Raw genomic sequence first — 22,575 nt, 5'->3', positions numbered from 1 at the left:
GGGAGGGAGGGAGGGAGGGTGGGAGGGAGGGGGATGCCTACAAGGGGAATGCAGGTGAATGGCAGCCAACTTGTGACTACAAACTCCATCCTCCCGGGTGATGCTTGACAACAGCTCATGTGGTTAGTCCTTCTATTATGACAAGGTAAAGGTGTCTCTATAGCGCCTCAAGGGCAGTGGAGGCAAGCGGAGCAGTGTGAGAGGGAGGCTTCTCACACATGGCTGTCATCACCCTTGTCAAAGAGCGATGTCTCCATTCACAGCATGTACTAAGGGAGGAACACCCATCCTTCGTCCCCCAGGATGTCCTTTATCTGGAAGGGATGGAGTACGTGCAACCATTAAAACAACTTGCAGCAAGAATGAATCCAGGAGACTTGCAATCAGTGCAAGCTAACATATACCACCACTCTCCTCCACCGATGCACAGTAGTAGCAGTGTGTACCATCTACAAGATGCACTGCAGGAATTCACCAAGGCTCCTTCGACAGCCCCTTCCAAACCCACGACCATCTGGAAGGGCAAGGATAGCAGATAGATGGGGACACCACCAGCTGGAAGTTCGCTTCCAAGTCACTCACCATCCTGACTTGGAAATATATCACCGTTCCTTCACTGTCGTTGGGTCAAAATTCTGGAACTCCCTCCCTAACAGCACTGTGGGTGTACCTACACCACATGGACTGCAGCAGTTCAAGAAGGCAGCTCAACACCCCCACCCTATCATGGGCAATTAGGGATGGGCAATAAATGCTGGCTGGTGTGAGCGAAGCCCACATCTCATGAGTGAATTTTTAAAATGTGCCAAAACTAAATACAATGATTGTTCACCCGTGCCACCAGTGTGCATTCAAAACTTCTTAATTTTCATTACTCTACTGCTACGTCGATGTGCATCCCCAACATCTGCAGCTGAGGTGGAGACAGCCTGCTGACTGCTATGCTGTTCTCTCAGATGACTTTGGAGGGTGTCCTCTGGAGATCCGAGGCCTAGAGGGCCCCGGCCTACTAAGGGTCTCCTGATATGGGGCAAGTGCACCCTCCTCAGCCTGACCAGCTGCAGTGATGGGGTCACAGGCAGAGGGGATTTGCACTGGCAGGACACACTTGGAATGTCCTGTGTGGATGGCCCCGGGGTGTCCGGCTGGCGCTCCTCCTCCCTTTGGGTACCCGAGGGCCCCTCCCTGACTCCTTGAGAGGAAGGGACACCTGGAGGGAGGTCAAGGTGCCCTGTTCCCCTCTCGCCTAGCCACTGCTGATACGCAGCCATGGTTAGACTGATGGAATGCAGGTCTGAGTACATAACCAACAGAAACTGTGCATTCTGCTGGACCTGGGTCTAAGGCGGCCGCCACCCTTTCCATGGCGATCTCAAGGCACTCGCATGTTGCAGCCACAACAGCAGAGAGCACATGGACCCACTCCTACATCTCTCAAGCCACTCTCTGAAGGCCTCTGACAGTTCAGTCTGATGTTTCCCTACATCTCTTTGAACTTGCAGCATATGTCCTCAAGCCGATTGCAGAGGCTTGTCATCTGACTTGGACTCTGCAGGGGCCTGTTCTCCAGCAGTCCTCAGAGTGCCAAAGACTTCGGCTCTCACTGCCTCCGCTTGCTGTGGACACGTGTCAGTGCAGTGACCACCAGTGAGTGACGCTGAGCCTACTCTTGAACAACGCTCCACCAATGTGTGTGTCTCTATGCTCGTGGGGGTGTGCAGATGAAAGCTGTGATGGCTCTACAGGTGTGAAAGGGTCTTTCGTCTTCGCCCCCCCCCCCACTGAGGTGGGCTGGGTTTTCTTCACTGGAGGAGGCTGGCTTCCCCTTCCTCCTACTGGCACCTGGAATGGAAAAAAGAAAGAATGAGTGAAAGCAAAGGCTGGCTCAGTCGTTACACACATCACGCACACTTTGTCCAAAGTTGTCTCTACTTCCTCCCTGGATTATCGGGAGTGGCCAACCTTGCCCTTGGCGCAGGCATGGTCTCTGTCCCCCCCAGGCCGCCAGCTGTGCGGCCTGCTGCTCAAATTGCGTGAGGTGTCACATCTCCATCATTCCAGCTCCCGTCTTCTTTCTCTGCCTCCTGTTGTGGCCCATCTCATCCTGCATGAAGACAGATGGATTGAGTGTGAGCATGTTGGATGAAAGAGCAGGTCAGAGGCTGGGAATCCTGCAGAGAGTACCTCACCTCCTGACTCCCAAAACACTGTGCAGCATCTACAGGGCACAAGTCAGGAGTGTGATGGAATAGTCTCCACTTGCCTGGATAGTGCAGCTCCAACAACAATGAGTAATCTAGACACCATCCCGCTTGATTAGCACTCCATCCACCACCTTCAACATGAACTCCCTTCACCACCGACGCACAGTGGCAGCATGTATAACACAATAAAGATGCACTGCAGCAACTCACCTAGGCTTCTTTGATAGTGCCTTCTAAACCCGTGACCTCTACCACTACTACTATAAGACAAGGGGACATGGGAACACCACCACCTGCAATCTCCCCTCCCAGCCACACATCCTGACTTGGAGCTGCACCACTGTCCTTTCACTCCTGGTAGGTCACAATCCTGGATATCCCTCGCGAACAGCACTGTGGGTGTACCTAAGCCGCATGGACTGCAGCTGTTCAAGAAGGCAGCTCACCACCACTTTCTCAAGGGCAATTAGGGATGGGCAATAAATGCTGACTGATTCTAAGGGTAGAGTCTTCGGCTTGGTGAGTGAGGGCAGGGCCCGCTCGTTGAGGTGTAAAATGACACGCATTGACGTTGGGCGTGCATCCCGACATCATTACACGTCATTTAGGTTTTCAGTTCGGCGGGCACGCAGCCAAGTCAGCTGCGCACCCGTCCAACTGTCAAAGGCCTATTAAGGCTATTTAAAAAGCCAATAAAGCAATTAGCTGAGCTGCCCATCCAACCTTAAGGTTGGCGGGCAGGCTAAGAGCCCAAGCGGCCTTCACATTTTTCATGGAACCTCATCCATAGGCGGGATGAGGTTTCATGAAGGTTTTTAAAGTGTTTGAAAAATTTTTAATAAAATTAATGGACATGTCCCAGCTCATGTGACAGTTTCACATGAGGGGACAAGTCCTTAATTTTTTTTTACCTTTATTCACTGTTTTATAAGTAAAAAAGAGGTGCCTCGGGGAGATTTCCGCGCTCTTTCGCATGCACTCCCCAACTCAGACTGCTATTTTCAACTTACTTGATGAAAAATGTGATTTATTAACTACAGCAAAATCTGTGTTGTGTTATTGTTATTATTCACTTACTCTTTCCCGTTTACTGATTGGTTTTGTCAGTTGTAGCCTAAGTCACAGTCTGTCGTGGTGTTACTCTGCCACCTTCTGGAATCAAGGAATTGCATGAGAGCACATGATAAGCCAAAACAAAGTGGAGTGTTTTCTGTTCTATTCCTGGGTACACACGACATATTTACCAAGATATCTGGGCAAGTGAAAGCACTATATGGATACAGAGCAAAAGCTTATCTACATGAGTGTTAACGATGCTGAACCCAAAAAAGATCCAGAGCAAAAAAGAGACGGGTGAGTTGTTAAAATCTCAAACACAACGCCTGCCCATCTGATCTCCAATACCCATTGATCTTGGACTCCCCCACGACCTCCTACTTCCCCTCCACCTCCCTGATCTCGGGCGTATCTCCACACCCCCAATTACCACCCCCCCAACCCCAATCAGCTGCCCACGCTGCGATCTCTGACTCCCCCAGTCCCCAAGCTCTGCATTTGCAGGATTTTCTACTCCCCTATCTCCTATCTCTGACACCTTCCTCTGTTATCATTGTTGTGGGCCTTAGATGGGGTTGTCGAGGGTCTGGACTTACAGATAATGCTGGAGACAAGGCTGTTGGCAAAGTCTATCTTTTACTAAACATTTGGCTAACTATGTACAATACAAACTTAGTACAAGGCTCTACATAGAACTCTCTCCATGCTCTGTTGTCATGTGATCCTACATCACTAATGATGTCGGCTACATATTTATACATTTAACATTAACCCTTTATACACTTCCTGATTAGTCATCCCACCTCGAGATTTCCAACTCTCCTGTGATCTGTCCTTCAAACCCCTCTCCCCTGATGAACTCTGACCTTCCCCAAACCCCTAACACCGACCAGCAATGTCAGTTTTAAAATACTTTTTTCTCGATTTTCATGTGGGCCGGTGGGGGGCCAACACCAAGTATGACTCCTTCCTGACCTCCCCACCCCCAATGACATACCTTTTTCGCTTTGGTCCCTGGCTGTGCTCTCTAGCCACCCGGAATACCCCTCATCCTCACCCTTCCCCATGTCACTGATGCCATCAGGTGGGAGTCAGCATTCCAAATTTGAACTGAGGTCTGGGAGCTAAAATGTCCAAGGCATTTTGCCGGTGCGATCGTATGAGCCTGTCACTGGCTTCAGCCTCAGCATGCTGTACTTGTGCCTCCAGAGCTTAAATTACAAAGGCGATTTCACTTCCTTCCAAGCCACTCTGCAATGGGAACAAACATTCTGCGATCAACAAAGGAGCAAGGGCGCTCACCAATGACTTCACCCAATTGTAAAATTGTTCAATGGGGATTCCCAGCATCGAGCTTGTGATGTTGGCAAACTAACCAATCAGCCAACAAATTGAAGAATTTTCACAGCCAACCAGGAACTGAAAGGCAGTAACCTTTGCATAAATTTGAGAGAGCAGGATAAAGATTGGGATATACATTTGGGGTGAAGGTAGGAGCTAAAATATCATCAACAAACTTGAAGAAATGTTTTTCTTAATTATTTTTAAAAGGTCTAGTTTTAAAATTCTAGTAATTAATTATGATGGAGACATTTAACAACATTCTACATATTTTTCAGGACAAGGCCGGTTGTCCAGCAGTGGCTTTTACTCTGATCACGGTGAAAAACCCAGTTACACGTCAATGAATAAGGCTCAACTTTTTGTAGAGTTTCTAACGGTAATAAGAGAGTGGAAAAGGGTACGTTCTTGCCGGATAAATTGATTTTTCTGATTTTTGGCTCTGGGGTTGGGGTGGGGGGGGAGAGAGGGGATGGTTCATAGCACAGCCAATGGAGGAGCAGTGAATGACAGACTGCAGCATCAGGATTTCCATATATCTCTGCGCTTGGGCTGAATCCTGAAGTTGCCATCAGATTTAAAGAGGAAAGTACAGCAAATTTTCTCTAGGCCATGACGCAAGAAATTTAATGGCACATTCTACAGATATGAAAAATTAGCTCTTCATAGCCACTGAGGTGACATATTGGGCTGAATTTTAAGATTTGGGCCTACTCGTAGTAGGGTAAGCTGGCAGTGGGCCAGGGAACTGCCAAGTTGATGGATTGGGTTTTCCAAAGGCTCTATCTGAACCACAGCATTAGCATTCCACTTCCAGGTTTTCTTGAGCATTTGGAGCAGGCGAGTATGACCATGACCCACACCTGGCTGTTGAAGCTTCAGTATTTAAAGATGACAGGTAGAAAGGAAGCATTCTACAACTGGCAAGTGAGAGACAGCAACTCGAGTGATGGTGTCTCAATGGTTCTCTGGGGCATCCTTGCACATCATGCCAATGGCTATAAGGGCCCACAGAAACATTTTCTTCCTGGTAGACAGGAGGAAGAAGCCTGCCTCTTAAGTCAAGCAGGTATGGCTGGTGAGCAGCAGGAGTGTGGTCCTTTGGTAATGGATATAGTGCTGCAAAAATTTCAATTACCTCATCAGGACAGGAAAGGTGAGTGGCACACCTCATTCTCGTGCCAGCCCCTACACTCTGACTTCCCCAGCCTTCCTCTGCACAGCGTTCGGAAGGCTGACAGACCTTGAGCTCCACCCAATACCCTCTGCTGAGGCACTGCCTCACATCCGCATCTGACCAAGCAGCATTGACACTCACCCTTATCTTATTGCCACCTCACACCCTTCCCTCTCCACAAATTTCGTCATTCGATCTGCATAACACACTCCATTTCTCACATTCCTTGCAGCAAAGAGCAGAAAACACCAGAGAGAGGCAGAGAACTAGGGATGGCCTTCCAGCCACCCTGACCACTGCGGAAACAATGCACTGGTGACAAGCCTAGCCTCAGCATGCATGGTCATTGGTGATGGACAGCAGAGAGTTTCACACCTTCCTGTTGACAGAATTAGATTATCACACAGCCACATGCACACAACACTCACTCATGGTGACTTAATGTCAGAAGCCCCTGAAATATGATAATCTGCACACTGTTGAATCTGAACCCTTGTTAGTTTTAATTCATGTCTTTCATCACAAACAGATCCTGCAAGCATCACTCAGGAGCTGGTGCCAGAGGTGGACAAATACTCCTCTGAGCAAATGTCATCACGCAACTCAAGTGCACTCTCTACCAGCTCAGATATCTTAGCAGGGCATTCAACAGAGGTAGTTGGGTTGTCAGATGGTGAGCTATGTGGCAAGGTGGATGTGGAGAGGATGTTTCCTTTTGTGGGAGAATCTAGAACTAGGGTTCACTGTTTAAAAATAAGAGGTCACCCATTTAAGACAGCGATGAGGAGAAGTTTTTTTCTCTCAGAGGGTCATGAGTCTTTGGAACTCTCTCCCACAAAATGCAGTGGAAGCAAAGTCCGAATATTTTTCAGGCAGAGTAGAAAACGACCAATAGGTGTCAGTGAGAGCAATGGATTGTTGTCTGTGGGACTACTTTGTGCTGGGGACTCAGTTTAGCATATGTTAACAGCAGTTCCAGCTGTCCCAAAGGGGCTAATTCCCACACAGTCATGGGTATGTTCCTGTCAAATATGGAAGTTAGCAGCCAGCTTTTTTGGATGTTTTAACATCCTATATGCACCCTTGGCAGACTATAATTTCCCTCATTACATCCACCTGATCATACAATAGCAGACAAGGTATTTTTCTGTTACTGTGGAGACAGGCAAATACAAATTGCTTGCGATGGAAACTGTCTGACATCTTGTCAAGGTGGTGAATACGGAGTTAAGCATTGCAATTCCTTCTAACTTTTTCAAAGGCATGGATTTTGAGGTCACGGTCGGTATTGATGAAAGCTGCGCACAAAGGTCTAGCGACAAGTATTTCCCTTTTCCCACGGCAGTTTAAACCTAGTGACAAATCAAGGGGATGTCTTGGGGTGGAATCTTGTGCCCTCGCCCCTTGGCAAGATTGGTGGGCAGGAGATATTTAATCAGGCAGGGGGTTAGCAGGTGGGCACCCCGCCACCTTCCCATCTCCACCCCAACAAAGTCAGTGGTGGGCAATTAATATCCACCTAAGGGCCTCACCCCAATGACACGGTATTAACCCAGTGGTAAACGGGGTACTCACCATGCCGGCAGCACGACAAGCAAACCGTGGTATGTTTCCTTTCGGGTTCTCAGGGCGATCCCTCATTCAAACTCACTCAAGCGACCCAGCGTTGGGAAGAGGGGGACTCAATGAGAGGCACCCTCCTACCTTTGCTGCTGACCCCCGACCCTGCGACCCCCCCCATTCCACAAACCCCTTCCTGCCATCACTTATCTGGGCCTGGGTCCCTCCTCAATCCGAGGCCTCAGGAGGGTGTAGTACCAGTAGCCGTCTCTACCTCCCTAGTACCTCTGCTGAGTATGGCCTCTGATTGGCTGGCAGCTTGGCGGGTGGAACTTCAGCCCCCCGGGGTCCTTGATCTCAGGGGAAGGGCGCTGCTGGCCTGTTAGGTGCCTGAGTGACAGAAGATGCAGCGGGACTGCCTGGAAAGAGGAACATGGAGGTCTCGGCTGAGACCCCTAACATTTCCACAAGATTCCACTCTTGGTGTGCAGCAAAGCGATGCCAGTAAGCCCGTAGGCCAACAATCAAAAACAACAAACCAGAAAGTTAAAAGCACTCAATAACCTTCACTTTAAGTTAAACTTTCAGATTATGAAGTAGATAATTATGATTGGATTAAGATAGAAGCTAAACGGGAGATTAAAAAAAAAACTCATGAAAAGGAAAAAGTTTTGTTTTTGAAAAAAACTAACATTTTATGGAGAAATTTGACATTCCACAAATATGAAATTAGCTATTTGGGGCCAGTGAGGGTGTCTAATGGAAGTTAGTTATACCACTCAAAAACCTAGTTACACTTCATTCAACAAGGTGTAACTTTTACAAGGATTTTTACAGCGAGACTAACTCCATAAGAGTGGAAATTCTCGCCAATTCAATTGATTCCCATTGATTGCAATCTGTGGAATGGAGGGGGGTGGGTGGGGGGGGAGTGTCAACAGCGCACCCTCTGTAGAAGCATAGAATCGCTGACAGAAACTTCCAGATTCCAGTATCATTCTGCCAATGTGCAGACCCCAAAAGTTGCTGTCCATGTCAGTGAAGTAATGGTGACAAACATTGATGGTTTTGCTGCCATGAGCACTGCAAAACCTCGGATGCTGGAATTCCAAAACAAAAACAAAAATACCTGGAAAAACTCAGCAGGTCTGGCAGCATCGGTGGAGAGGAGCACAGTTGACGTTTCGAGTCCGCATGACTCTTCAACAAACTAATTAAAAATAGAGAAGGGATGAAATATAAGCTGGTTTAAGGCGGGGGGTGGTTGGGACAAGTAGAGCTGGATAGAGGGCCAGTGATAGGTGGAGATAACCAAAAGATGTCACAGACAAAAGAACAAAGAGGTGTTGAAGGTGGTGATATTATCTAAGGAATGTGCTAATTAAGGGTAGAAAGCAGGACAAGCAAGGTACAAAACAAAAACAAAATTACCTGGAAAAACTCAGCAGGTCTGGCAGCATCGACGGAGAAGAAAAGAGTTGACGTTTCAAGTCCTCACGACCCTTCAACAGAACAACAGTTCTGTTGAAGGGTCGTGAGGACTCGAAACGTCAACTCTTTTCTTCTCCGCCGATGCTGCCAGACCTGCTGAGTTTTTCCAGGTAATTTTGTTTTTGTTTTGGATTTCCAGCATCCGCAGTAGTTTTTTGTTTTTATCAAGCAAGGTACAGATCGCCCTGGTGGGGTGGGGTGAAGGATTCGAAAAAGGCTAAAAGGTAGAGATAAAACCATGGATGGAAATACATTTAAAAATAATGGAAATAGGTGGGAAAAGAAAAATCTATATAAATTATTGAAAAAAACAAAAAGGAGGGGGAAAATCGGAAAGAGGGTGGGGATGGAGGAGAGAGTTCATGATCTAAAGTTGTTGAACTCAAATATTTCCAAATGCTTGTGTAAAACAATACAGAATGGAGGCAGCCATTCTCTGCCAGCAGCTCTTATTTCACAAGGTTTGTCCATTACTTAAACGATTGCTTTCATTTAAAAGTAATCTCTCACTTATTCAGAATGATCACTGTTACTGAAACCAGCAAAGGGGAAGCTCCTTGTACCATAACACCACTTTGAAATTAATCATTACTTTAGGGTACACAGTTTAAAGTTCAAAAGGTTAATGATAATGCAGCAACCAGATCTTGGGATATTTAGATTGCGTAAAACATCTGACAGTGATTTATTTTTATGGCACAATAGTTTCAGAGAAATATATTCTGACAGGATTGTTGAACATAACATGAAATTTATGTTATTTTATTTTACAGTTAAATGTATTGAACAGTGGATTATGTTTACAATGTACATTTGAAGTTACTGCTAACTTAGAATTGACAATCCTACTTTTCCAATTTTAGTTTTACTCTTTAACTGGTTAACAAGGGGTAAGGTAGGGAAAGACTTATACAGGTCTCTTGTTATAACAGGGTTCGAAACCTATAATATGGATAGTTGATGTAATATTGCTGAGCAAGTTGATTGGGGGAGGGGGTTGATAATGTTCAAAAGAGTCTGTTCATCAGCTGAACCATCCCCCACCACCTCCCCCGCACCCCAACCCCCAGATTACAACCACTTACTACTCTAGAATAATCTGGAGAACAAAGATAACCCCTGGATTCTTTCTCCACTACCAATTGCCTCTTTAAACTCCTCCCTACCCCTTCCAACAACAAGTGCAAAGACCTAATGGAGTTCTTATCACTATGATTGAGACTCTCCCGGAGCTTGTCTTGTGACTCACTTCTACTCCCTTGAACCTATTCCCACTGAAGTACTGAGCACTTAGCTTTCCTTCCTGGCTAGCTGACATTTCTATGCTAGCTGATATTTTAATGGTTCCTTCTCCTCAGGTACTGCCCTTCTCCATTTCAAAACTGCTGTGGTCAACCCTATCCTCAGAAAACTCAACTTCACCTCTATGTTTTTGCAAACTATCGCTGTAAATCCCACCTCCCTTTCCACTCCAAATTTCTTGAACATGTTATTGCCTTCCAAATCTGCATACATCTTCCCTACAGATCCACATTTGTATATTTCCAATCAGCTTTGAGGCTGTGACTGTAGAGCATTTTCTCTCCTTATTCTCTGTGCAGGCTTTGACACATTCAACCACATCGTCCTTCTTCAATGCTTCTCCTTCACTGTACAGCTCAGTGAGACTGCCATCACTTGGTTCCACTTTTACCTATCCAATTTTAGCCAGAATTATTTTTTTCCTCCTTCCTTCATCATTGCCCAGTGGAGCCCGAAGAATCCCTCACTACCTCTCATCTACATTCTGACTCTGCAAAATCTGTGCTGTCAGGTTGCTTGTCCAACACAGCTTTGGATAAGCCACAAATTTCTTCAATTAAGCATTGGGAAGACCAAAACCTTCGCCCCCACACCCACCCCCGCAGCCCTACAGGAAAGTCCATACTTTTCATCTCCGGCCATCGCTTCAAATTCAAACAGATTGTTGACAACATTGTCATCCTAATTAACCCAGAGTTGAGCTTCCAACGCCATATCTTCTCCATCATCAAGGCCACCTATCTCTATCTCCGTAAACATTTCCTGTATATGACTCTCCCTCATCTATCTGCTATTGGATCCTTCATCCATGGTTTTGCTACCTCCGTGCTCAACTATTCCAATGTTCTTCTGGTTGACTCCCATCCTCTGTCCTCTGTAAACTTCAAAACTCTGCCATATATTAAACCACGCCTAGTCCTGATCTCCCAATATTCTTATCCCTGATTCTGAGTCCAATGCCTCTAATTTCAAATTCACATCCTTGGTGTTTATATCCCTCATCCCCGCTCAGTCTCTGCAACCTCCTCCAGCCTCACAAGCACCCGCACCCTACTCCACCGGTGCATTCTCTGTTCCTCCAACTTTACTCTCTGGTGCATCCCTACACCTTCTACTCCATCATTCATGTCCCACCTCCTGCCATTTAGGTCCAATGCCATTCCAAACCATAAATACCTCCACCGCCATCTCTTCCTAAAAACCTCTTTAAACCCCAACTTTTTAACCAAACCTTTGTTTTGCCGTCTTAATATCTCTTTATTTTGGCTTAATATCCATGTTTGTCTGATTCTGCCTATGTAAAGCATTTTAAAATATTTTCTACATTAAAGGTGCTATATAAATGCAATGTTATTGTAATTTATACTGAAGCAATGCAGTTACCTTTTGACACTAGTACCTGCCTTTGGAGTGTGTGTGGGACTCGAGAGTTAGACTGCCAGTGGTGGCGCGTGTGCAGGGGCTAAGGTTTTGGTGGAAGAAATTTGTGGCTTATCCAAGGCTGGGTTAGACAAGCAAGCAGTCTCTGCACATGTGCATATAACTGTATTCACAGCCTCCGATTGCCTTTTAACTTTCTAAGCTTAGAAGACAGTGATGGGGCAGTCAGCTCTTTCCTGATATATAAAATTTAAATATGGATCAACGCACTGGAATCTTTTTATGCTTCAATTTTAAAGTTTTGGTGAATTGTCATAATTGTTGTTGTACCTCAACTGGTACAAAGCTCAAAAATTTCGAACCTATCTTCTTCAGTTGCTCCCATATTCTATGACAAATGCAGATCTGACAGTGATTTGGCTGCTGCTACAGTAAGATCTATCTTCATAGAAATCACTTTGCAAAGGTTGTAAGATGTGTAGTATAATTGGACAGTTAGGATTTGCAATGCTGCAGTTATCATCCAACGTCCTGGCTGAAATGTACCTGGCAAACTTTCCTTTTCTTTGAACGGAAAAAAAATTTGCCTCTCTTCTTTAACAAATCAACAACCATAGCTGCATAAAGTTTACCTTTTGAGAAAAATAAGACAATCAATTAGTATTTAGCTGCAATAGCTCACAATGGTCCCCAAAGCTACCAAAATGAAGAGATTTAACTTAGATAAATTACAAGTTTTCTCCACGTCATACAGTTACTACACAGGGAAAAATGACTCCCATGACAAACACAATGTGGAAATCTGACCTCGCTTTGATCGTTTTATCTTTCCTAGTGTAATGATCTATAGAGTGACAATGTGCATTGCTGGACACAAGAAAATATGGTTATCATTGACTGTAGTCAATTTGGGGCTGCATTTTTTGGGTCCCTGCTGGGTGTGTTTTCAGCAGACAGGCACATAAAATGGGGCGGCTGACCACCCCACCACCTTCCCACCACCCCTGAGCTCACCCCCAAAGGAAGTTGGCAGGTGGCAAAATCAGCAACCAGCTTGCCTTATCTTAAATAGATAATCAAAGGTCAATTAGGATTGTTACCAAGCTAATTGACCGTGATAACATGCTGCCCATGCCATAAAACGCTTTGTTGGGCAGGGGGCAGCCCCTAAGAAAGAACCCTCCTCCTTTCTTCCTACCTGCCCGTAGCCTTAATCCCACCACCACTACCCCACCGCTCTCCCCACCCCACCCCCCCCCCCCCCCCCCCCCGACCTGCCTAAACCCTCAGTGCCCCAAACCCCATACTGACCTGTTTCCAGATCCATGGGCCTTCTTTCTCTTCATCCTGCAGACCCGGCTGCATCTACTGGCACGCTGTTGGCGTTGCCGGAACTGATGGAGCTGCTAGCCAATCGGATTGGCTGGCAGCTCCTGAGGGCGGGACTGCCTCCCCAGTGAGGAGTTGAAGTCCCACACTGGGCATGTTTAGCCCACCCACAGGCCGTTATGGTTATGGGGTTGGCTCCACGCCAACTTTGCTTCAGTGGTGGAGGGATGGATAGCAAGCCGTCCACTCCCCTGTAATATTCAACCCCTGGTCTCTATAAATCATTGCCAAAATATCAAAAGGTTCCAAAACCAGCTGGAAGATTACAAACTGTAAAACAATGCATTTATGATTTTCCATAAAGCACCAGACAAAAACTGTTACGGGTACTTTTAAACAAAATAAATTACAATTCAACAAATGATATGCAAAAATGGATCAGAGGTAGACAAAAGCAAAAGATGTCTCGAGCATTGTGAACTGTGAGCCATATAGATCGCCTGAATCACTGATTCCAATGAGTGTTATATTTTCACTTAAACCATATATTCTATTAGATTGGGGCTACAGTTTCACCTGTTAGCATTAAATATAAAGCACTCATTTTGCAGGTGACAGGAGCCTGAAACTCACTGCCTGAAGGGATGTAGAAGCAGAAACTCTCACCACATTTAGAAAGTACTCAGTTGTCTATTGAAGAATTGTGACCTACAGACCTAGGGCAGGAAAGTGGGATTAGGCTGGATAGCTCATCGTCTCCTAGCACTGACACAATGGGTTGAATGGCCTGTGTCGTAAATTTTCTATAAAATAACATAGATGCAACACCTTCAAACTACATATAAATGTTCTTGTCCCTAATTAGTTTTTAAGATCTGCATAATTTAAAGAGTCAGTTTTCTCAAGTTTAACACTCCTTTAAAATCTTCTTGTGATATACTCCTTGATTATGTAAAGTTGAACTAAGCAAACCTGTATCTCATCAGAAGATTCTTTTTTTTTTAATAAAAATTAAACCAATCTTTATTCCAGTAACGTAGACCAGCAGCGCAGAGCTGCATACGTGCAAGGGGAGGGGAGGGCAAGTCTCTCCTACCCTCAGAAATGGGACTGAGTCTCCCCGAAAACTATAAACACCCTCACGATTCTTCCATGTTGATGACTTTAGGTTAGAGCAACAAGAACATCTGAGAGAAGGAGGAGCCTCATAAATGCAAGGACAACTTCTTTGGCTGAGGAATTGTGGAGGCTAAACAATTTGGAAGTCTACAGTCATGAAGAGGGACACAAAAGGCATCTTTCTCCAGAGTCTATGACACATAGGCTAGTGTTTATAGGTGCTGACGAATCACCCACCCAAAGAAGGAGGGAGCACTGAGAAATGTCGGAGGCTGGATACACACTGTAGGCTCTGTGCAGCATAGGTATGGTGCTGCAAGTACACTACAAACTGTCCAGCAGTACCATGCAGTCTGTTTGTTACACCATGCATTTCTCAGGCAATGTAACCCACAACCTATAATTCTCTTTTAATCTTCTTTACCCCATCAGAATGTCACCACTCTGACTTTTTTTTTACAGGTTGTTTTTTCCCCACAGGCTGTGGGCATCGCTGGCAAGGCCAGCCTTTGTCGCCGATCCCTAATTGCCCTTGAGAAGGTGTAGTGAGCCACTTTCTTCAACCGCTGCAGTCCATGTGGTATAGGTACACCCACAGTACTGCTAGGGAGGGAGTTCCAGGATTTTGACCCAGTGTCATGAAGCTATTAATGTATGTAATATTATTGAAAAATATTTTTATTTTAAAATAGAGGTTTAGTCTGTGTCTTAATTATATTAAAGCCAGCTAGTCTGGGTGCTTTGAAATGTACTAATTTTGTACTAGTTCAGAGAGGTAAAGTGCATTTGCATTTTTTGAATAGAGTATTCAAGAAGTGGGGTGAAAATTGACACCTATCTAGCAGCTACCAAGCAATATGTTTATATTACTAATAAAATTGGTACTATGAAAGGAGTTTCATTGTTAAAAGGTGGAGTTCAAAGAGGCTGGTGAGACAATGAGAATTTGCATTCAATCAGTGGTGGTAGGTGTAACTTTAGCAGTTTTCGGGTGTGCAGAGCAGAGGCAATGTAAGATCAAAAGGCAGCTGCAAGCCTCCAATTGGCTCCACAGGAACCAAAGTGAAAAGAGCCTCATTTTGAATTTGTAATGTGAATTCTGGTGTCTGGTTAAGTCTATGGGCTACTGTTGCCTTAATGGAGATTAGTTTGGGAATTTGTTAAAAGTTATGATAGTAGTAATTTGAAGCCATGTGTATATATATTTTAACCTGTGTAAATTAATAAAATGTTTCATTTAGTTTAATGTAAAGCCTCGAGAACTGGTGGTCTCATTCCTGAATTTAGAGTCGCATCTCAAACATAACACTTAAAATTATAGGCTATGACAGTTGTTTAAAGTTTCCCTCTGGGAATTTTAAATAACTCAGCTTTACCAACTGCACTGTCATAACACCCAGCAATAGTGAAGGAATGGCGGTATGGTTTCAAGTCAGGATGGTGTGTGGCTTGGATGGGAACTTGCAGGTGATGGTATTCCCATGCATCTCCTGCTCTTGTCCTTCTAGGTGATAGAGGTCACGGGTTTGGAAGGTACTGTCAAGGGAGCCTTGGTGAGTTGCTGCAGTGTGTCTTGTAGATGGTACACACTGTTGCTGCTGTGTCAGTACCAGATGTAGTGGATATTGAAAATGGTGCCAATCAAGCAGGCAGCTTTGTCCTGGACGGTGACAAGCTTCTTGAGTATTGTGGGAGCTGCACTCATCCAGGCAAGTGGAGAGTATTTCATCACACTCCTGATTTGTGCCTTGTAGATGGTGGACAGGCTTTGGGGAGTCAGGTGAGGTACTCGCCACAGAATTCCCAACCTCTGACCTGCTTTTGTAACCACCGTATTTATGTGCCTAGTCTAGTTCAGTCTCTAGTCAATGGTAAACCCCAGATGATGATAGTGGGGGATTCAGTAATGGTAATGCTATTGAATGTCAAGAGTAGAAGGTTAGATTCTTTCTTGTTGGCAATGGTCATTGCCTGGCACTTGTGTGTCATGAATGTTACTTGCTACTTGTCAGCCCAAGCCTGGATATTGTCCATGTCTTGCTGCATTTGGGCACGGACTGTTTCAGTATCTGAGGGGTGACGAATAGTGCTGAACATTGTGCAATCATCAACAAACATCCAACTTTTGACCTTATGATGGAAGGAAGATCATTGATGAAGCAGCTGAAGATGGTTGGGCCATCCCTGAGGAATTCCTGCAGTGATGTCCTGGGACTGAGATGATTGGCCTCCAACAACCACAACCATCTTCTTTTGTGCTAGGTATCACTCCAACCAGTGGAGAGTTTCCCCCCTGATTCTGATTGACTCCAATTTAGCTAGGGCTCATTGATGCCACACTCGGTCAAATGTCAAGGGCAGTCACTCTCAGCACTTGAGTTCAGCTCTCTCCATGTTAAGGCTGTAATGAGGTCAGGAGTTGAGTGGCCCTGGTAGAACCCAAACTGAGTGTCAGTGAACAGGTTTTTCTGTGTAAATGCCGCTTGATAGAACCATCGATGACACTTTCCATCACTTTACTGATGATTGATTGTAGATTTATAGGGTGGTAATAGGCTCGATTGCATTTGTCCTGCTTTTTGTGGACAGGATATATCTGGGCAATTTTCCACACTGTCGGGTAGATGTCAGTGTTGTAACTGTACTAAGGGTGCAACTAGTTCTGGAGCACAAGTCTTCGGTACTATTACTGGAATGTTGTCAGGGCCCATAGCCTTTGCAGTATCCAGTGCCTTCAGCCGTTTTTTGATATCACGTGGAGTGAATCGAATTGGCTGAAGACTGGCATCTGTGATGCTGGAGACCTCAGGAGGAGGCCAAGATGGATTATCCACTCGGCACTTCTGGCTGAAGATTGTTGCAATTTCTTCAGCCTTGTCTTTTACACTGCTGTGTTGGACTCCCCCATCACTGAGGATTGGGATATTTGTGGAGCCTCCTCCTCCTGTTGATTGTTTAACTGTCCACCACCATGCACAACAGGATGTGGCAGGACTACAGAGCTTAGATCGATCCATTGATTGTGGGATTGCTTAGTTCTTATCGCTTGCTGCTTTCGCTGTCTGGCACGCAAATAGTCCTGTGTTGTAGCTTCACCAGGATGACACATCATTTTTAGGTATACCTGGTGCTGCTCCCAGCATGTCTTCCTGTACTCTTCATTGAACCAGGGTTGATCCCCAGGTTCAATGGTAACGGTAGAGTGGGGGGTATGCTGAGCCATGAGGTTACAGGTTGTGGTTGTATATTGGGTGCCCAGCTTTGAGTTGCTAGAATTGTTCAAAATCTATCCGATTTAGCCACATTGCTCTGGGTCTGAAGTCACATGTAGACCAGACCAGGTAAGGACAGCAGATATCCTTCCCTAAAGGGCATTAGTGAACCAGATAGGTTTTCACAACAATCAACAATGGTTTCATGGTCACTATTAACAAGACTAGCTTTTTTAATTCCAGGTTTATTAACTGAATTTAAATTCCACCAGCTGTCGTGGTGGGATTCAAACCCATGCCCCCAGAGCATTATCCTGGGTCTCTGGATCACTAGTCCGATGACATTATCACTACATCATTGCCACCACCTATCCCCACCACCCCCCACCCACCCCACCTCCAGTCAGTCAGTGTTAGGAGTATCATTCAATGCCAGTGCAAAGGAACATCCTAACCCAATGAACAGCAGCTTCATTAAGGATTTCTCCCAAGCCAATGACATGTACAATATGTAAATAAACACATGTACATAGTGTGACAGCAATCTGCCATTCAAATATTCGGATTTAACTCCCTCTTTATTACTGTCATAGCTATATAAATATAGCTTATTTTCAAGTTAATATCTGACACTGGGCTTGTACTCATTCAACATTTGAAAATGATTGCATTACTTCATTCAACTATTCAGTGTACTTTAAGGTTGCCAGTTATGTAGTGAAAATAGCATTAATTAACTTTAACGATGTTTACAATGTGAATGTTGTTCCACCTATGAGAACAGTTTTTGTGTTGTTTAGGATCAAAGTTTGATATCAATCGCTTCTAGATCTTAAATTTCTTGTGGCCATGGTGTTTACATCTCTCAGTTAGTATAAAAGCTGCACATCAATTCCAAATTGGCAGCGGAAAACAAGGTGAGAGTTTCTGGAATCTTTTATCCTGTACATCCTGCTTTCATTTAAGTATCAATATAGCATATAGAGCACCATTTCACAGACAGGAATATTATTTGTCCAAACCATAGTCCTCTAAAAACTATGATATCACATGGTAAGCCACAGTCATTTCTTTAGTATGGACTACATTGACCAGAGAAATGCATGGTGTAACACGTAGACTGCATGGGCGAAATCTTCCGCTCTGAAATATAAGTTCGGTGGAGGTGTAAGTGATTCCCACTTGGCAGGGGGGGGGGGGGGGTGCCGGCAGGATGGTTGAACACGCAATCTTGCATTGCACAGCTCATTACTTCTACATCTGTACAGAGCGTGGTGAATCTCGTGGTGGGGCTGGCAGGAAATCGCACTTCCTGCCGTTATCTCATGGGCTCAAAGGTATGGGCAGCATATTTAAATGGCACCTGGACAGCCTCCCTTCCTGCCTCCCAGGCCAGCCTGCTCCACTCTTCTACCCTACCCGCCACCCCCCTCCCCCATCACCCCCACTCCCTCTCACCCACTTCCTGCCTTGGTGCAGCTTGTGCTGTTGACACCTGATATGAGTGAAGTTATGAGCAGTCCCCAAGAAGGCATGGAAGAAGTGAAGCTCACCAGGTGCATGTCACTATACATAGTCGTAAAACTGCACATTCTAATTTCCCACTGCTGGGGTACTTAATTTGCCAGGGGAACTTAATTCCAACGAGGTAGCCTTTTAATGAGCATGCACAAGATGCTAATGCATGCAGAAGGGCTTCCCAACGTTGTTCATCGGGAAGCTCAACCCACCCATAAAGTCCCGAGAACAGAATTCCAACAGTTCATCCCGACATTGGGAAACTGATTTTTGGCGTCACCCTAAATTGAGAAATTGAGTTCCCCCGCTCGCCATGCTTCCAACTGCTGGCGGGACTGGAAGATTCCACCCCATGATACTACCAGACAGTTTGTAATGTGCTGGTGGCCCCATAACCATACTGCACAGTGTCTACAATGTGGCAATTTTTTTTTATTGATGTGGGCATCACTGGCAAAGACAGCATTTGTTGCCCATCCCGAAATGCCCTCGCCAACAGTTAAGAGTCAACCACATTACTGTGGGTCTGGAACCACATGTAGGCCAGACCAGGCAAAGATTGCAGATTTCCTTCTCTAAAAGGACATTACTGAGCCAAATGTTTTTTTTTTACAATAATCGATGATAGTTTTATGGCATTCATTAAATGAATTTCAATTCCACCAGCCGAACGTACCCTGCGCAGGTGTAGATTGCAATCATTTTGTAACCAACTTCCGAGGCTTATTCTATTTGCCAACATGATTGAATAATATTATTGCAATTTTACATGAGCTGACAGATGTTGTATACGCTGGACCAGTCTCACCTCCTCCGTGCCACTGTCTGGTACTCTGCAATATACCTCCCCGGAGGAAGGATCATAGGAATCGAGGTGTCTGGAGCACGGCACAAATTTCCCACCGATGTAATTCTCCAGCATTAAATGTGTTCTCTGGTGAGCCATTTTAGGCATGGTTTCTTGCAGCTTCCAAACCAGGTCCAGACACAAACGCGAGCCGTCACGAGCAACCACCGCCCCCCCCCCCCCTTTTCCCAAGGACCTGGTGAGCGATGTCTGCGGCAGCCAATCGCCGGCCCCCGCCGTCAATCCAGCTCCCCGTGCGCCAATAGGCGATGAGAGGGGCGGGCTCTGGGCGGCCGGCTCAGGTTGACACTTTGACTTGCAGCTCCATTATTTCCCTTTCTTTCATTGGCTCGTCCAGGGGGCGAGGATAGGGGACGGGAAGAGTTCAAACTCCAGGGGAGCTCATTCTAGAAAATCACCTGGCATCAGGCAAAGAAATGCTGTTTCAATTGAGGAGAACTCGTGTTTTCAGGAAATTTGTTTTTTGCTAGGGAGCGTCTGAGATTAATGTCAAGCAACTAGGTCCAAAATGAATAAGGCTCAGAAATGTTAGGAGTGGGGATCATGTCAAAATGGTAATGAGACAAAGCAGGTGCATTTCAAAAGACTTAAAGAAGTCCTACAGCACTTTGAATTCCATGTTTAGCATTTTTTCAGTGTAAAATCAGTGCACCTTTTTCCTGGACAACACATTATGGAGTGGAACTCATTCCCACTTCACCATCAGGGTCAGGATCTGGGAGCTAATCATATTGCTATCTACTACTGGACTGTGCTTTCAATGAGGTAGAGGCATTTTATTGCAACTTGGACTGAAAAAAACTATGGCAACTTTGTCACTAGCTCTGTGTTGTGTCCTGCTGCCTTTATTGTAAAATGGCAAAAATAAAATGTCTTGACACATCTGACAGCATATTTGATCAGTCAACTCAAAAAGCCAATCACTGTTCCTTTTGCATCACCAAAACTCTTACTGAAACCTTCAGCCAGAACTGGCCATTTAAATGCTGCATAAGATCATAAGAAATAGGAGTAGTAGTAAGCCATTTGGTCCAACAAGCCTGCTCCATTATTCAACAAGATCATGACTGATCTGATTGTGGAGTCAACTCCACCACAGAGTCTACAAATATTCATGACAAGGATTCCTCAAAGGACCCCACTCCTGAGGGTTCACCGTCACAGATTGTGCAACCATAGGCTCACACTTTGGTGGGGCCGGTTAGAGGTAGCTGGGTTTTCACCTGGTAATTCACAAGTGAGCACCAACAGGCAATTGTAGCGAGGACAGCTGTGGAAAACCCTCTTTGGGGGAGGGGAAGGGGGAACAGTTCTGCTCAGCAGGACACAGATGCTGAAAGCCTGAGGCCATCTTTTAGAAGGGGATGATAGGGGTACAGCAGCAACTTTGTCAGGTGCTGACATACATACAGTACACACAGTAATAGAAAGGGGTAGTGGATTGGGGTTGCAAGTAACTTACTTGAGCTGCAAACATGGTTTTGAAATGAGTCTAAGCATATCACAGCCAAGGCCATTCAGGAGGTGTCCACCACCTGAAACAGGATGATAGATACCTTATCCACGGCCGTACAATGTATCATTGATCTTCAGCAAGCTGCTCTGCAGCAGAGTGATAATTGTGATGTGGCACTGACCCTTTAGAGGGATGATGGTGAAAGAAAGCATGCAAGTGGCCTCCTGTTTGCTACTCTCCAAGTGTGAGTTGTGCACCTCTCTGCTCTGCAGTTCTCCCTTCAGCAGTGGCTCAGTTGGTCATAGCCTCATGTCTGAGTCAGAAGGTTCTGGGTTCAAGGCTCAATCCAGAGACTTAAGCACAAAACCTAAGCTGAGGGAGTGCTGCACTGTCACAATTGCCAAGGCCCCGTCTCTCAGGCAGATGCCAAAGATCCCATAGCACTATTTTGAAGAGCAGGAAGGAGGTGTGGGGTTGGGCAGGGGGGGTGGGGGTGCTTCTCCTTGGTGGCATGGCCAATATTTACCCCTTCAACAACATCACTTAAAAAAAGCAGATTATCTGCTCATTACTACACTGCTGCTTGTGGAAGCATGCTGCCGTGCAATTTCGCTGCTGCATTTCCTACATTATAACAGTGACTACATTTCAAAAGTACTTCATTGGCTGTGGAGCGCTATGGCTCATCCTGAGTTCATGGGAGGCTTTAAATAAAGGCAAGTCTTTCCTTCTTTCTTATGCTCCCGCTGACCCCACCACAGAACAATGTTGCTGCCGTGGATGGTGATTGGCTTCCTTGTCCGATGTGTTCTCGAAAATATCCGTGGCAAGCCACCTCAACCTGACGTTGTCTGTTTTAAAGCCTCGAAATGATTGAGATCACAAGCAGCCTCTGCAAAACATTTGCCAGAGGGAGCTAAGGAGCACTGAAGTTTTACTGATATCCAACATTGTGAGCTTTAAAGACCCCGCAAAGCGCCACACAATATTTTCTCCATTTCACTGGTGAGTTTCTTGAGCCCCAGGAAACACAGGAGGGTTAAGTTACAGTCCCAGTCAAAATCATTTGAAAGTCGTCTCAACACATGATAATGATCAACCCGCCTCACATGCATTCAAACATGCATTTATTAAATCCAAAAGTTGGAGGTAGGTTTGAGTTAGATTTTAGAATTTTACATACCTTATCCTCCACCCCTTCCTCAACTCACCCTCCCTCATTCTCACTTCTTTCCACAAGTGATTAACTGAATGCTTTTTGCTCCAAAAACCCACAGACAAAAAATGTCCTCAGCTCTGAATTAATTACAATATATTGGCAGATTGTCCACTGTGCCTCATTGTGGGTCAGAGGAGAGATTTTCAATAAACTGCCCGTGACAGGATAAGTCTGGCTAATCTACTGGATTTGTTTGAGGAGTTTAAAGATTAAAGATGAGGCAATGGATGTTACCTACCTGATTTCCAGGATGACATTTGACTGTTATACAAAATGAACTGATTCATATGGTGCATGTCCAGGGGACATATGACAAAGAATTGGGTTGAATTGTGGCAGGGCT

At 45.3% G+C, this 22,575-nt stretch overlaps 1 protein-coding gene across 1 annotated transcript in view; it reads right to left on the bottom strand.

Annotated features, from left to right (window-relative positions):
- The window catches only part of aldh8a1 (aldehyde dehydrogenase 8 family, member A1), a 66,970-nt gene extending 47,249 nt beyond the window's left edge, over positions 1-19,721 (bottom strand). Inside the window, exon 1 of the mRNA XM_078542381.1 lies at positions 19,498-19,721. Within this exon, the coding sequence (XP_078398507.1) occupies positions 19,498-19,644 (147 nt within the window). The 5' untranslated portion in view covers positions 19,645-19,721. The remainder of the gene's footprint in view (positions 1-19,497) is intronic.
- Positions 19,722-22,575: the final 2,854 nt, after the last annotated feature.

Source organism: Cetorhinus maximus, chromosome 5 (genome assembly GCF_964194155.1).
Source record: "Cetorhinus maximus chromosome 5, sCetMax3.hap1.1, whole genome shotgun sequence".
NCBI lineage: Eukaryota > Metazoa > Chordata > Chondrichthyes > Lamniformes > Cetorhinidae > Cetorhinus > Cetorhinus maximus.
The sequence above is the reverse complement of the archived record's forward strand: the minus strand, read 5'-3'. Positions and strand labels throughout refer to the sequence as shown.